Below are 14189 nucleotides of genomic sequence, written 5' to 3' on the forward strand. Positions count from 1 at the left end.
TTTTGTAGTGGGACCTAAGTTACTGTTTACTGTTTTTGTTTTTTAATCTCTATCTATCTCTAAAATGTATTTTTTGTAGTGGGACCTAAGTTACTGTTTACTGCTTTTGTTTTGTTTTATGTATTACCATAAATTCTGGCCAAAAGCTTGTAAAATTGACATGTTCCATATCCTGTGATAGTGTCATAACACGGATCACCGGAACAAGAGATAAAACACAAATGCAACTTACACATACAACTGCAGCCTCGGGCAAGAGTGCAGTCTCAGGCAAGACTGCAGTCTCAGGCAAGACTGCAGTCGTGTGTGTGAGTTGTATTTTCATGAGTGTTGTGTGTGTATGTGTGTGTATTGTTGACAAAGGCCTTAATGACCAAAAGCTTTAATTGAGGAGTCTCTTTGTTGTGTTTATCTGCCACTCAGCATCTCTGCTATATGGTGCATAGTAACGTTCCTTCTCATAATATTGTTACATTCCATCTTGGATTTTACATTGTTTGATTTTTAAATCCATGCTGACTTGTGTACAGACACTTTTCTGTCTCAAGGAAATTTTTTATATTTGAACTCAGAATGCACTCGAGAATCCCAAGGCAACCAATGTTAAAGATATTGGACTTATGCATGTTCATTCTTTTAACCTTTCTTATACGGGATTCACTTGTATTTTTTTCCAGTTGCTTGAGACTTTGTCCTGGGTGAGAGATTCCATGACAAATGCAAAATAAGTAAGGGGCCAATGCCACACAGTATTCTCTGTGAAACTGAACTGGGATTCTGTCTGGACCCGTGCACTTATTTGTTTTCAACTCTTTCAGTTGCTTCTCCATGCCAGTGATGCCTATTTCCTTGTCCTCAATGTGAAAGTCTGTGCAAAAGTCAAATGATGATATTTTGAACAGTCCTCCTGAGTGAATGATATTTTAAACATGAAACTTAAAATTTCGGCTTTCCTTTTGCTGTCTTCCGTTGACCCATCAGACATGGTGAGTGACATGATAGAAACCTGTGATCCACTTTGTAATTTTATGAATGACCATAATTTCCTTGGGTTCTTGGCAAGATATTTTGCTGTGGTATGATGGTGGAAGTTTTTGTATGTTTCATGCATTCTTTGGAATTGGATCATAATGCTACACTATTCAAACCTACATAATGCCTTACATTTTCAGAGCAACTCAAACAATACAATAAGTTGAGATTTTCTGAGTGCTGTTCCATGAAACCATGTCAAGCTGACAAACACACACACACACACACACACACACACACACACACACACACACACACACACAATATATGGCACTTTTCTGCTTATGCTCACATTGACTAAAATCATGAGGACATGCAGGTAAGGTTGGAATGTGGAACACCATATTTTGAAGAATGGGAAATGCTATGCAATAGCAATGTTAAATTGTTTATTTCTCATAAGTTATTTAAAAAAGTCTAAATGAATCTGCTGAGAGAAGAAAAGACATTTCTATGCATACAGACAAATTTTTCTCACAGAAGTTTGTTTTCATACAAAGGAAATTTACACATTTTTTACAAAGAAAGAAGTGAAAAAATGGGTATTCAGACTAGCTGCACAGTTCTTTTATTATTTTATGAAACACTTACATTAACTTATAATATACTGGTATCATTTTATTTCTCTAGAAGCTGAATTGAAATAACTTAGCAGCTTACAAAAGCACATTGAATACGCCAGCATTGAAATTTAGGAAAGAAGAAACATGAATGATTTGCTGTTTTTGGTCAATTTACCAACATGGAGGGTTCACAAAGATAATACAGTATAAACTGTGATTCCAAACACACAAAGAAAACGTGTAATACCGCATCATAGTCTATTGGATACCATCACTGACTCTCGATCTTGAGGTCATAAGGTAAATTGCAGCTTGGTTGGAGATTTTCTTGATTCAGAGGCTGAGTGTTTATGTTGACCTAACAATTTCATCTCATGCTCATCATAAAGGCACAGAGTCCACTGAAGGGGCATCAAATACAAAGACTTACCCCAGGTGCAGAACAACTTCAAACATGGTCTCCTGTCCAATTATGCCATACGATCATTTCATTTCCTTTTACAGAACATAATAATGCCTTTGTTTATTGCAAACATTTCACATGATGTTTCTACCTAACACAATGGCACCTATTGTAGGGCCCTACAACAAATATTTCCTGAGATATTGTCATAATACATTATGGGAGTTGTCCATCGCATTAAAACCATCTCTTGAACAGCATCTACACCTTCTGGTAAACAAAGCACCATTACTTTGTGAACTGAAATATTAGAGAGGATAACATGGTAACAGTATGTTGACCACCTCACTTACATCACATGATGTTTTACAGCCTTTATGGAACAAATGTTTTCCCAGTTTTGGATTGACAGAAGAGGAACTGTACACTGACCACTCCATTCCTTTGATCGAAAACTACACAATTTAGTTTAATGTTCATGAGCTCACTAAGAACTAAAAGCATGAAAAGTGTAGCCCAGGCACAAACAATTCTAGACCAGGTGTTCGTAAGCAGTTCCTTCCAGTACTTAGTTCTTGTAACTACACTGTTGTTATATTAAACTTGTGTTTGTTAAACATTTCTTAAAACAGTTTTATTATTACATGAAAGAATATATCTTAACCTAATTTTCAATATAATTTCCACCAATATTAAGGCACTTATCATAGCGACCAACCCACTTAAGAATTTCATCTTCACATTTGCCACCAGATTTTCCTGCTAAATAGACATTTTGATATGATCATTGCTTTTGTAACATTAACTGCCTAAACTTCTTTTTTATTCCAGGAACAAGTGTAAATCACTTGGTGCTACACCATGGCCATATGGAGAATGAGTCAGTTGTTGCCAGCAACATCATGTGATAATATCTTGTTTCCATTAAACCACATGAGAATAAGCACAGTTATGAACCAAAAAAGGAAAAATAACCTTTACTGGGGTTACCATGTCTTTTGCTGGATTGCTCAACACAGTTTAATTCATGTCTTACAATACGTTCCATTGTCAGATCTTCAGAGCTAAAATTGTTCATTTCAATTTTACTTCCTTCAACAACGTTGATTAATGCAATTCTGGTGTTAAAGGAATCAGACCCATTTCAGCTCCAGTGACAGTTCACCTGAAAAGTTCATTACTGTGCCACTCAAGGAAATTCAAAGCACTGACTAAACCAATGGTTTTGCGTGCCTTTTCAGCTGAATCGTCTCATTTCCAGGGCCCTATGTATGAAAATTTCCAGTATTTATCATGTTCTGTGATAAGTTCATAAATAACACTTCTTGAACTGAATGAAACTCATCATTTTCTTGAACTTCTACATCAGCTTTCTATACAAATTCTTCTGTGGTGACATTTTGTCTTCCTCAGGAAAATTAGTATAACCCTCTTTAAATGCTCTTGCATGCCCACTAACTGGCAGTAGACACCCATGGGTACATGTGGGGAGGGATGGACGAACAACTGACTGTGGGCAGTTAGGTAGCTGTGCTGGAGCCTATGCAATAGTTTTGCACTGGCTGAGTGAACATGGGCATGGGCACTGGTTTGCGCACACACAAAATGTATGTCATATAACTACCTGGCATGTACTCTATACCAGTGCTCATGCTCCTGTGTCATCTAAGGGGCACTTGGAAGTGTCTGCACCCTATATGGTAGTGTTGTAATAGCCTGCTCCTACTCTTTTTCTTACCGTTCCACTGATCACTGTGCCACTGAATCTTGACAGCTTTCACGTCCTTTCCACACAACAGTACTGCACATATTTTCCATTAACTGAGGCAATTCAAATAAGCACAAACAAATGAAAACTAGAGAAAATACTTCCTTCAGTCAGTATCGAATAACAGAAGGTACTCAGTAGACAAGCACAGACTGCTGGCTACAGTAATCATATTTAAAAATGGCACCTACATAAAAATATGCTTCATAGATATTCACATTCTGCTTCAAATTGTGAAGCTCTTAGCTTTCTTGTGACTGATTCATGATGAAATTTTACATCAAGATTTTTTAAAATTGAAAATTCACTTGTTAAGTTACTTTTAAAACAGTAACATGAGTTATACTATTGTACTTTTTATTACTTTCAAGCATGATATGCTGCTGCAAAGATTTTATGGATTTTTTTTTCAAGTTAGTCTACTTTGATACATTTAAATACTACTTTTAGTGGTAACTTACTTTACCTGAAAGCAGTGTTTCATTTCCATCTGGAGAAGTTAATGGGCCATTGTACAATAATAACCCTGCCTTATATTTTGTTCTAAATTCCAAACTAAGATGTGAACTGCCACACACTTCAAGAGCAGGATACCATGCCCAACTGTTTCCTTGGAAATTGCGAGATGTCTGCTGACATCGTGGACCATTAAATTCACTAGAGCAGGAGCACCTGCATAAAAAATGTAGTTGCTAAATATCGGTTACTAACTTAGATAAACTATTCATTTACAGGTGTAATCATGACACACTGACAAGAACTTCTTCAAAGAAAGACAGTGTATAAATAAAACTTTTACCAACACTCCAAACACATATACAATGTAACTGGATAGATAAAAACATCTTCTCACCAAGCGGCGGCAGAGGAACACTCACACACACACACACACACACACACACACACACACACAAAGTTTTAACTTACGCAAGCTTTCAGAGCCAATGGCCCCTTCTTCTAGCAGAAGAGTTGAAGGGAAAGGAAGCAGAGGGGGGCACGGGGACTGCGAAAAGTAGACAGGTCAGAAAATGAAAATTATAGAAACTAAAATGGAGTGAAGAAATGAGTGGTTACTGTTAAGAAATGCTGAGATGGAAGTAATTAATGTGTATTAAGGCCAGGTGGGTGGTGAGAACCAAGGACATGTTGCAGCACTAGTTCCCACTTTCAGAGTTCTGAGAAACAGGTGTCTGGTGGAAGAATCTGGATGGTGTATCTGGTGAAACAGGCACTGAGGACAGAATTGTCATGTTGTAGAGCATGCTCTGAAACAGGATATTGTGTGTTAATGGTACACATGCTCTGCCTATGCCCATTCATCCTAACAGATTACTAGGTGGTAGTCAAGACAATGTAAAAGGATGAACAGTATTTACGTAACAGCTGATATGTCATGTGTCGTTTCACAGGTGGTTCTCTGTTTGATAGTATATGTTTTCCAGGTACAGGGCTGGTATACACATATACAGATGCACACAAAAACTGGATTAGTTCTATATCAGTATAGAAACAGTGTCTGTGATAGAAGGCATAATGAGATACTTCATTAGAATGAAGCTTACCAAATGGTATACTTTTGCATTGAAATTAGGAGCATCACATTAACTGAAACTTGAGATGATGTTTCTCTTACAGTTTAACATGTTATACAGAGGCTGAGTGGACAATGAGATCATCTGTCATGGTTGCATTGAACATTTCTGTTGTGTTCCGTAATATGGAGCTTTGAGAAGTATCGATATGACTGTCCAAAGTACTGCATCGCATATTTGCGTTTAATACAGCAAATGACTAGTTGAACAGTCCTGGATGGTCTGGTTGAACCAAGCATGTCCTTAATTTTCCAGGTTGCATGGAGAATGGTATTTATTTGATGTTTGCCCATTATTTTCCTGATCATGCCCACTGGCAGTCCCGCATATGGCAGGAATGGCACACATTATGTTGTTCTTCTTCTAGTTTCTCCTCCCTTCTCTTATCTGACTTTAAGGCACATCTTACTTCTATCTCATTGTAACCATTTTTGGTGAAACTTTTCTGCAGATGCTGTAAGTCATTCGGAAAACTCTTTCTGTTGCAGATGGCCCTGGCTCTTTTATATACTATGGTGGTTAGTACCAAGTTGTGTTTAGATGGATGAAGGTGACTCCAAGCATTAAGGTAAATGTCCATGTGCATCTTCTTACTGCAGACCAAGTGTCCCACCTTGGAGCCCAAATGTCTCTTGATCAAAATTTCCAAGAAGGGTAGGTGTACATTCTCTTCTACCTCCACAGTGAACTTGATCCTGCCATGAATGTCACTGAGATGACATAGTAACTCCTGTAGGTTTTCTGTGCTATGTGGCCACACCACAAATGTGTCATCTATGTATATGTAGAATGCATTCGACTTCAGGTGGACACTATTCAGTGCTACATCTTCGAACTGTTCCAGGTATAGATTACTCACATGCAGACCTAAGGGGTACCCATAGGAATCCTGTCTATTTGCTTATAGAATTTCACAACATTTGAAATAAGTGATTGTTAGTGCACGTCGAAAGACACTGACTGTGTCATTATAAAAATGTGCTTGGCCGTTGAGTAGAGCTAGGAATCTTCCAGAGCTATATGGGCGAAAAGTGATGTGGCATCAAGGCAGACTAGTAGGTGGTTCTTGTCCAAGTGTAATCCTTGGAATACCATCACTTTGCACCAGGGCACCAGTGGAGGATTACTTAGCTCGACTCAAGGCGAAATTTGATAAGACCACAGCTGCACTCTTTCAAAATGTACTAAACACCAGTGATTTGAAATGTGATGTAAAATTCTATGAGCAATTAGAAGGGGTTGCCATGCTGCAGTCCAGTATCAGTATACTAGGTAGTTCTATGTAGTCATGTTGTCTGTAGTATTATTGAATAGATGATCGACGTTCTTGCTTGTAGAATGTTGTTCTAGTTGTTGTATTTATTCATTTAGCAGACAGTGTTATTCTGGTTGCCTTCTTATGAAGTTGCTATGGGCTGATATGTGAATAATGAGATTTCTGTTCACTTGTTCTGGGTATGTGTCTGTTTTTATGCCACTGGTGTCAAATAATATTAGCGTTTGAAAATATTTTATCTACTGTTCAACTATTCTGGATGTTCCCTACTGAAAATATTTTATCTACTGTTCAAGTATTCTGGATGTTCCCTAATATTAAATATTACAGAGGAGATGCTGACTCCCAGACAGGCACAACAACAAAAATGCTAAACATAGGAGCTTTTGGCCCAAAGGTCTCCATCTAAAATAGACAACACTTGCACGTTTATGCAAGTACAACTCGCACACAAAATGATCACTGTCTCTGGTCACTGAGGTTGGACTGCAAGCAACTGAGGATGATGGGAGAAGCAACCTGAGTGGTGCAGGACGACGCTGGAGGAATGATAACAGGTAGGGGTGGCAGACAGCAATGTGCTGCTTGTGTGAGCATGCAGGGCAAGTGGAGACAAGGTAGGGGAGATAGGTGCAGTCACAAGGTTAGAAGTGGAGGGGAGGGGGAGTTGGAGTGGAAAAGGAGAGAAATAGAGGACAGGAAAGAAGACTAGTCGATGCGATGCTGGAATAAAAGGCTGTGCTGTTCAGGAGTGGCTGCAGGAAAGGGGATGGATGGGTGAAGGACACAGACTAATGAAGATTGAGGCCAGAGGGTCACTGGAATGTAGGATATATTCCAGGAAGAGTTCTCACCTGCACAATTCAGAAAATTGGGTGCTGGTAGGAAAGATTCAGATAGCACACGCTGTGAAGCAGTCACTGACGTGAAGAACATTGTGTTGAGCAACATGTCCAGCAACTGGGTGATCCAGCTGTCTCTTGGCCACAGTTTGGCGGTGGCCATTCATCTGGACAGACAGCTTGTTGGTTCTCATGCCACCATAGAAAACAACACAGCGATTACAGCTTAGTTTGTAGAGCACGTAACTGCTCCCACAGGTAGCCCAGCCTTTCATGGGGTAGATGACGCTTGCGACCAGAGTGGAGTAGGTGGTGGTAGGAGGATGTAGGAAGGGTTGTGGGTAGGATATTCCTCATTTATGACCAGACAGTGGGACTTTGGAAGATGGTGAGAGCATTCCACTCATCACTCAATAACATCCAGACCTGGAGCAACTGAATCACATTCTCTGCTAAGGTTTTGTCTATCTCTCATTGTGCCCTACAATGAGAAATATCCTACCCACTACACTTACCAGATGTGCAAAAGTGGCATTCTTCTGCCCACCATAGTATCACAGTGGGTAGGAATTACTAAGTTTCATTAGCATATTTCTCTTTACCTTAAGAGAAATAGAGAGAGAGAGAGAATGTAAAGTGATTTGTTCCATATCATTTTCATCAATTGTATAAATGATCCATGAAATGTGAAACTAACTAACTGACTATTAATTATTAATGGTGTCATTTATTTATTTATTTATGTCTATGGACTATTCTGTACAATGGTATTGGACATGTTTACATGAAGTAGAAAAATTACAAGTTAAAAAATACACACCTACAAGCATATAACTGTAAAATGACCAATTTCCTCCAAAATAGTTCTAGAAGTACAAGAATCTAAAGAAAAACAAATGAATGACATTGATATACATACTTAATTACTAACAATTAAAATCACTTTATGCTTTCTGAAAGTTCTTTACATATTTACACAATTACATACGAAACATTACATTAATTTCTTACTTCGAAGTATTCTTCAACAGTTTATGGACAAGTTTTAATCCAGTGAAATTTTAGTTCACTTCTGAAAGCAGACATGTTTTCTTTTGTCTTTATACGGTCTCGCAAACTGGTATATAGAAGGCATCTGGCATCGTGCTTCTACAGGCTCTTTGCCAGTTAATTTGAGCAGATTTCCTTCAATATGATAATCACTTTTATTTCTTCTGTTACAGTTACATAGTTACGGGTATCTCTGTTTAACCGTACTGCATTGTTAAATAAATGACTGTTAAATAAATAATTTTTTCATGTATGTAAAGTGACATTAGTGTTCGTAAGTTTAGTTCCCTGAATTTATTTCTGCAGGAATGTCTAGATGACAATTTTGTTATGCATCTTTCAGCCTTCTTTTGTAGTTTTACTACACTAGGTGTGTGTACATTTGCAGGATTTTCCCAGACCAGGACACCATATGAAATTTGTGAATGAACTAGCCCATTGTGTATTTTTAGCAGTGCTTGTGTGTTTATTGTACTTGACCTTTCTCTTATTATAAATATACCTGAACTTACTTTGTAACAAATATTATTTATGTTTCTCCTATAACAAGTACCTACCCACTGTCATGCCCAGTAATTTAGAAGTTTGTGTCTGTTTTAGAACCAAGTCTCCAAGCTTGACTGTAATAGTGTTCAAGCAAGGTGTTTTGTTTGCATGTATTTACATATATGTGGCTTTATTTATGTTTATAAAAAGATTATTTCCTCTGAAATAACTGTTTCCATTTTCTATATTTAGAGAAGCTAGCTTTTGTAAGTCATCTGTTGAAACACTACTTATAATGAATGAAATGTCATTTTCATACATGACAACATTTCCAACGACTATTTTGGGCATATCATTTACATATAAAATAAAAAGCAGTGGGCCCACCACTGATCCTTGAGGCACTACATATTTAACAAATTCAAAGTCTGAGTAGACATTTGTTATAGTACTGTTCACATTTTGCTTTATTTCTACACACTGTTCTCTATTTTCCATGAATGGTTTTATGATATTGGCTGCTTTCCCCCTTATACCATAACCCTTAAGCTTTTCTAACTGTATCTTGTAGCATACACAATCAAAAGCTTTTGAAAGGTCAAGAAACATACCACAAGCTTTCTTTTGTTCATCTAGTGCCTTAGCTACACACACTATAAATTAATGTATTGCTGTATTGGTGAATCTGCCCTTCCTAAACCCTTGCATTTTTTTATAAAATTTATAATTGTGTCTTTAATTGCATGTTTTATTATTTTAGACAGGTCAGGTGTAATAAATTTGTTTTTCCAATAAAAAAATGATAATTTCTGACCTTCATTATCTATATCAATGTGTGCACATATGTGTGTTAATTAACCTTTGTATATGTGAAGTAAAATCTATGACAGTGTCCAAAAATTGATTGTTATATGGACAGCAAACAAATAAACAAATAGTAATTGGTCAGTAATTTCCTGTATCTTCCTTGCTGCCTCAATCAAAAATAGGGATCATATTACTCCTTTTACACATTTCAGAAATATTCCTCCATGACTAAGATTATGAGAAAAGTCAGAGACTTTACCACCCACAGCAGGCAGCATTTAATTAGTCTAGCAGATATATCATCTAGTCCCTCAGTATTTTTTGTTTTTAATCAGTATGTTATTTTTACTAATTCAGGTTCATTTATTGGGAGAAGGAACAAATTTTTGTTTCATGAGGAATACTTTGTATGCATTTTTTGTCAGGAGAGTTTTTCTTTATTAATTTGTCCATTACCTCAACATAATGCTGATTTAAATTATTACTATCTTCTTTAGGGTCTTTTATTTCCTTCCCATTTTACTTTATTGTTACGTCCCCACTCTTTCTCATGTCTACACTTTCCTCTCTTTCTTTATGTTTGACCATATGTTATTAGAAGCTGCAATTTTGTTTCTGTAGTAATTGGATTTGGTTTCTTTTATCGTTTTCTTACATGATCTCTTCTTGTCTATACAGTCATCACAAGTTGCTTGTGTAGGATCTATCTGAGATTGTTCACACACAGTTTTTAGCTGTTCCAGCTTCCTTTTTACATCTACTGTGACCCAATTTTTATTGCTCTTAACATTGCATTCTTACATACTAATGGACATGCAAGCTCTATGTAATAGGATAATGTTTTGGAAAATGATTCCCATCTCTTATTTATGTTTGCTGTTTGGTATATATATCACTCCAGACTTCACATTGCATTAATTTTTATAGCCTCCACAGGGCTGCTATTTTCTGACTTCATTATCTTATCTAATACCTCCATTAATATCCCAGCAACAGCTGTGTTTATTACCTGTAATTTTTGTCTGTATTGTGGTATTTTGTTAATTACATGATCTATTAATGTCTCTATATCTATACTGCACCTTATGGGACTATTTACCACCAGATCTATACCATAAGTGTTGATTAGATCACTGAGACTCCTAGTGTAACAGCTCTCTTTTAGTGTATTAACATTTAGATCACATACTATTATGACATATGTTAATTGTCTAACAGCCTTCTCTAACGGAACTTGTATCTGTTTTAGAAAACCATTTAGCTGACTGTTTGGTGATCTGTATATCTCTAATATCAAACACTTCTTTTCCATTTGAATGTTGTCAGTATTGCTGCCAATTCAAATAGTGTTTCTGTACAGTTGTCAACTTGCCATGGTATGCAATCTCCCATTTCATTGTGTACATATACTACAACATCTCCACCTTTATGTTGTCATCTTCAGAAGTACACAGCTTTTTCAGAGTCCTGTGTGTTGTATACATTAACTTCATTTCTTTATCCCATGTTCTGTTAAGAGAAATGTATGTGGTAGTTCTGCTGCTACTATTACTTCTGTGTTATCTAATTTACTTGCTTGATACATACTCATCTTTTTCACAATAATCAGAACTCTGAAGAAACAACTACTTACCTATAACTGATTGATATGTTGTCCAAAGACATACATAACAGTACAGCGACTTTATTAACAATTTGAATTTCTGTTCTTTTTCTAGTTTAAGTATACAGTTTCCAAAATGAATCAATTGATGTCAACAAACGAGAGGTAGCAATGACATGCATTGAAACAATAATAAATATCTTTTCACTTACTTGGGGCCAAATCTTGTATCTATGCACCTTCCACCATTGAAGCAAAAGGTTTTGTGACATTTATCTGTCAAGATAAATTTGTGAACTGCACAGGTGCATTCTGGCATCACATGGACTTTTACACCAACTAATGCAGTTCTATTAGCATTTACTAAATGGAGCCCTTTATCCACACTGACATTATTTGTGCAACTTCCTTCACAGTTATATGTTTCATGAAGGCATTCATTTATACCAACCATTGTGATATTAATTCCAACTTCTTTTTCAATCTGTGAACACAAAAGTAAATAAATAACTGAAAAATTACTTTCCAGGAAACAAAGAAGCATAAATTTGCTGTCCACATAAAAAAGTAGTACCAATACCTCATTCCTATGCATTGCAATTAAACCATTCAGAACAAAGGATTTATACTTTTTTGAGCCATTAACTGTAAATCTGACATCAGTAATTGATGGACTTCTTGAATGAAGCTGAACACTGTAAATAATAATGGTTTCTCTGTGAATGTTTAAAAGTTCAGCTACTTTGTCCCGTAGTTTGCTTAATTTGCTGGCTGTGTGAGTGTTTGTCTGAAACATCACACACAAATATGTCAATATACTTTGGACTAAAGGAATATAACAATAAAAAATAAGATAAATGAGCTCACTCTATCACTCCAAGTCCTGATGAAATCTTCATCCGACACTCCTGCTATTCGAACTGAAGCAGAAGATTCAACATTTTCCTCTGAAATATCCTGCACTGTTATGGTAACATTAGCTTGGATGTCAGCTTGGTTATGCTTGTGATCATAAACTCTGAATTTCAGTTTATACCTGTAAAACAATTTTTTTTAAAAAAAAAAGCTTCATTATCAAAATACAACCACTTTCTCTTTTTTTAGTGCAACATATTTATTTATAATAGGTAAACTAATATTAAGTTAAGCAATACTGGAAACTCCTGGATGGTACAATATGTAAAATAAGAGAAAGGCAACCACTCACCTATGGTGGACTGATGTGTGGAGTATGGGAACACATAAGAGGAGACACAATGCATGCTATCTTTTAAGGACATGCTCTTCTGCTAGTGAAAGTACAAACATTAACATATAAACTGTACGGACACCAAAACATGCACTCCAGTGGCTGTGGCAAGAATAACCATGGCTGTGGGAGTGCATGTTTAGGCCTTTGTGTGGTTTCATGTGTGAATGTGTGTACCTTTACAAGAAGAAAGGGTAAGAGCTCCAAAGCTAGAGTAAATACTTTTTCCTCTTACATGTTTTGATATTACACTCATCAGTGCACAATAGGTTGAAGTGTTTTACTTATTCCTGACACATAACTGAGCCATAATGAAGTGTTCTGTCCTATGATAATTGATTAGAAAAAGACTATGGTTGCCATAGATTATTAATTCTGACTTTTGCATTGCAAACCATTGTCAGAATATGTAAATTGAAGGGCGGTCACTGCTATCAGCTGCAGTGGGACAGTGAGTGGAATCAGTGGTGATGAGCGAAAATGTGTACTGGACAGGGATTTGAACCCAGGATCTCCTGATTATTAGGCAGGTGTGCTAACCACTGCACCATCTGGGACATAGCATTATCACATCTGTATGGACTATATCGGCATGCTTCATGGCTCATCCACATTTTCACCATGTGCAGATGGCACAGTGGTTACTGCGTAAATAACTCTGACCTCCTGTGGGAATCTCTAAGTAGCAAACAGGAGTATAAGGACAGTGACAGTGGATAGGTGGCACTCCATGGGAATGCAGATCGGCCATGAAGCGTACCGAGATAGCCAGTAAGCAGGAGAGCCTGGGTTTGAATCTCAGTCTGGTACACATTTTTGCTAGTCACTGCTGATTCCACTTAATGTCTCACTGCAACTGATAACAGTGATCCCACTTCAATTTACATGTAGTGTTTCACAGCTGCAGGATCTGCATTATGTCTATTCTTTCAAAGGAACAGACACCATGCATTCAAAAAACAGTGCCTGAATAACTGTGAGTGTTTCGAAGCTGCAGACTACTTCACTACTACTTCTTATTCCATGTTGGGTGAAATGTTACCTTAATGTTTGATCTCTACTAAATGACACCACTCCTTCTTGTAAATTATTCATGTACTGAACCTTTTGATACAATACAAACCACATCACATACAGTTCATTTACAGAATTTGATTGGGCAAAGTTTGGCTATACAGTCAGTCTATCTCTGTACAGATCTGTCAAATGACTGCTGCATTCATTTATTGTGATATCACCGTGACTGTCATGATCTTCATTGAACCACAGGCTGGAGTGAATTTTCTAGCCTTCTTGCCAGTAATACGTCAACAGTAGCCTGTCATTTTCAGCCACTGTTTTGCCACTTCCACTGCACGAAGCAATGCGTCTTCCAGGTTGCAAGTGAGGAACCTTACCAGACACAAAATTTTTGCCTGTATTGGGAAGAAACATAACTCTGGACTGGATTTTTAATATGTTTAAAGACACTATGTAGATCTTATTGTATCTGGTATTCAGGATTTTTATGTGAATGTT

The 14189-nt window shown here is 36.9% G+C and overlaps 1 protein-coding gene across 1 annotated transcript in view; it reads right to left on the minus strand.

Annotated features, from left to right (window-relative positions):
* LOC126484898 (neural-cadherin-like) overlaps window positions 1-14189 on the minus strand; it is a 324021-nt gene that overhangs the window by 173473 nt on the left and 136359 nt on the right. Inside the window, exons 10-13 of the mRNA XM_050108497.1 lie at window positions 12290-12458; window positions 12003-12209; window positions 11635-11906; window positions 4233-4438 (exon numbers count right to left, since the gene is read on the minus strand). Coding sequence (XP_049964454.1) covers window positions 4233-4438; window positions 11635-11906; window positions 12003-12209; window positions 12290-12458 — 854 coding nt within the window. The remainder of the gene's footprint in view (window positions 1-4232; window positions 4439-11634; window positions 11907-12002; window positions 12210-12289; window positions 12459-14189) is intronic.

This window comes from Schistocerca serialis, chromosome 6 (genome assembly GCF_023864345.2).
Source record: "Schistocerca serialis cubense isolate TAMUIC-IGC-003099 chromosome 6, iqSchSeri2.2, whole genome shotgun sequence".
NCBI lineage: Eukaryota > Metazoa > Arthropoda > Insecta > Orthoptera > Acrididae > Schistocerca > Schistocerca serialis.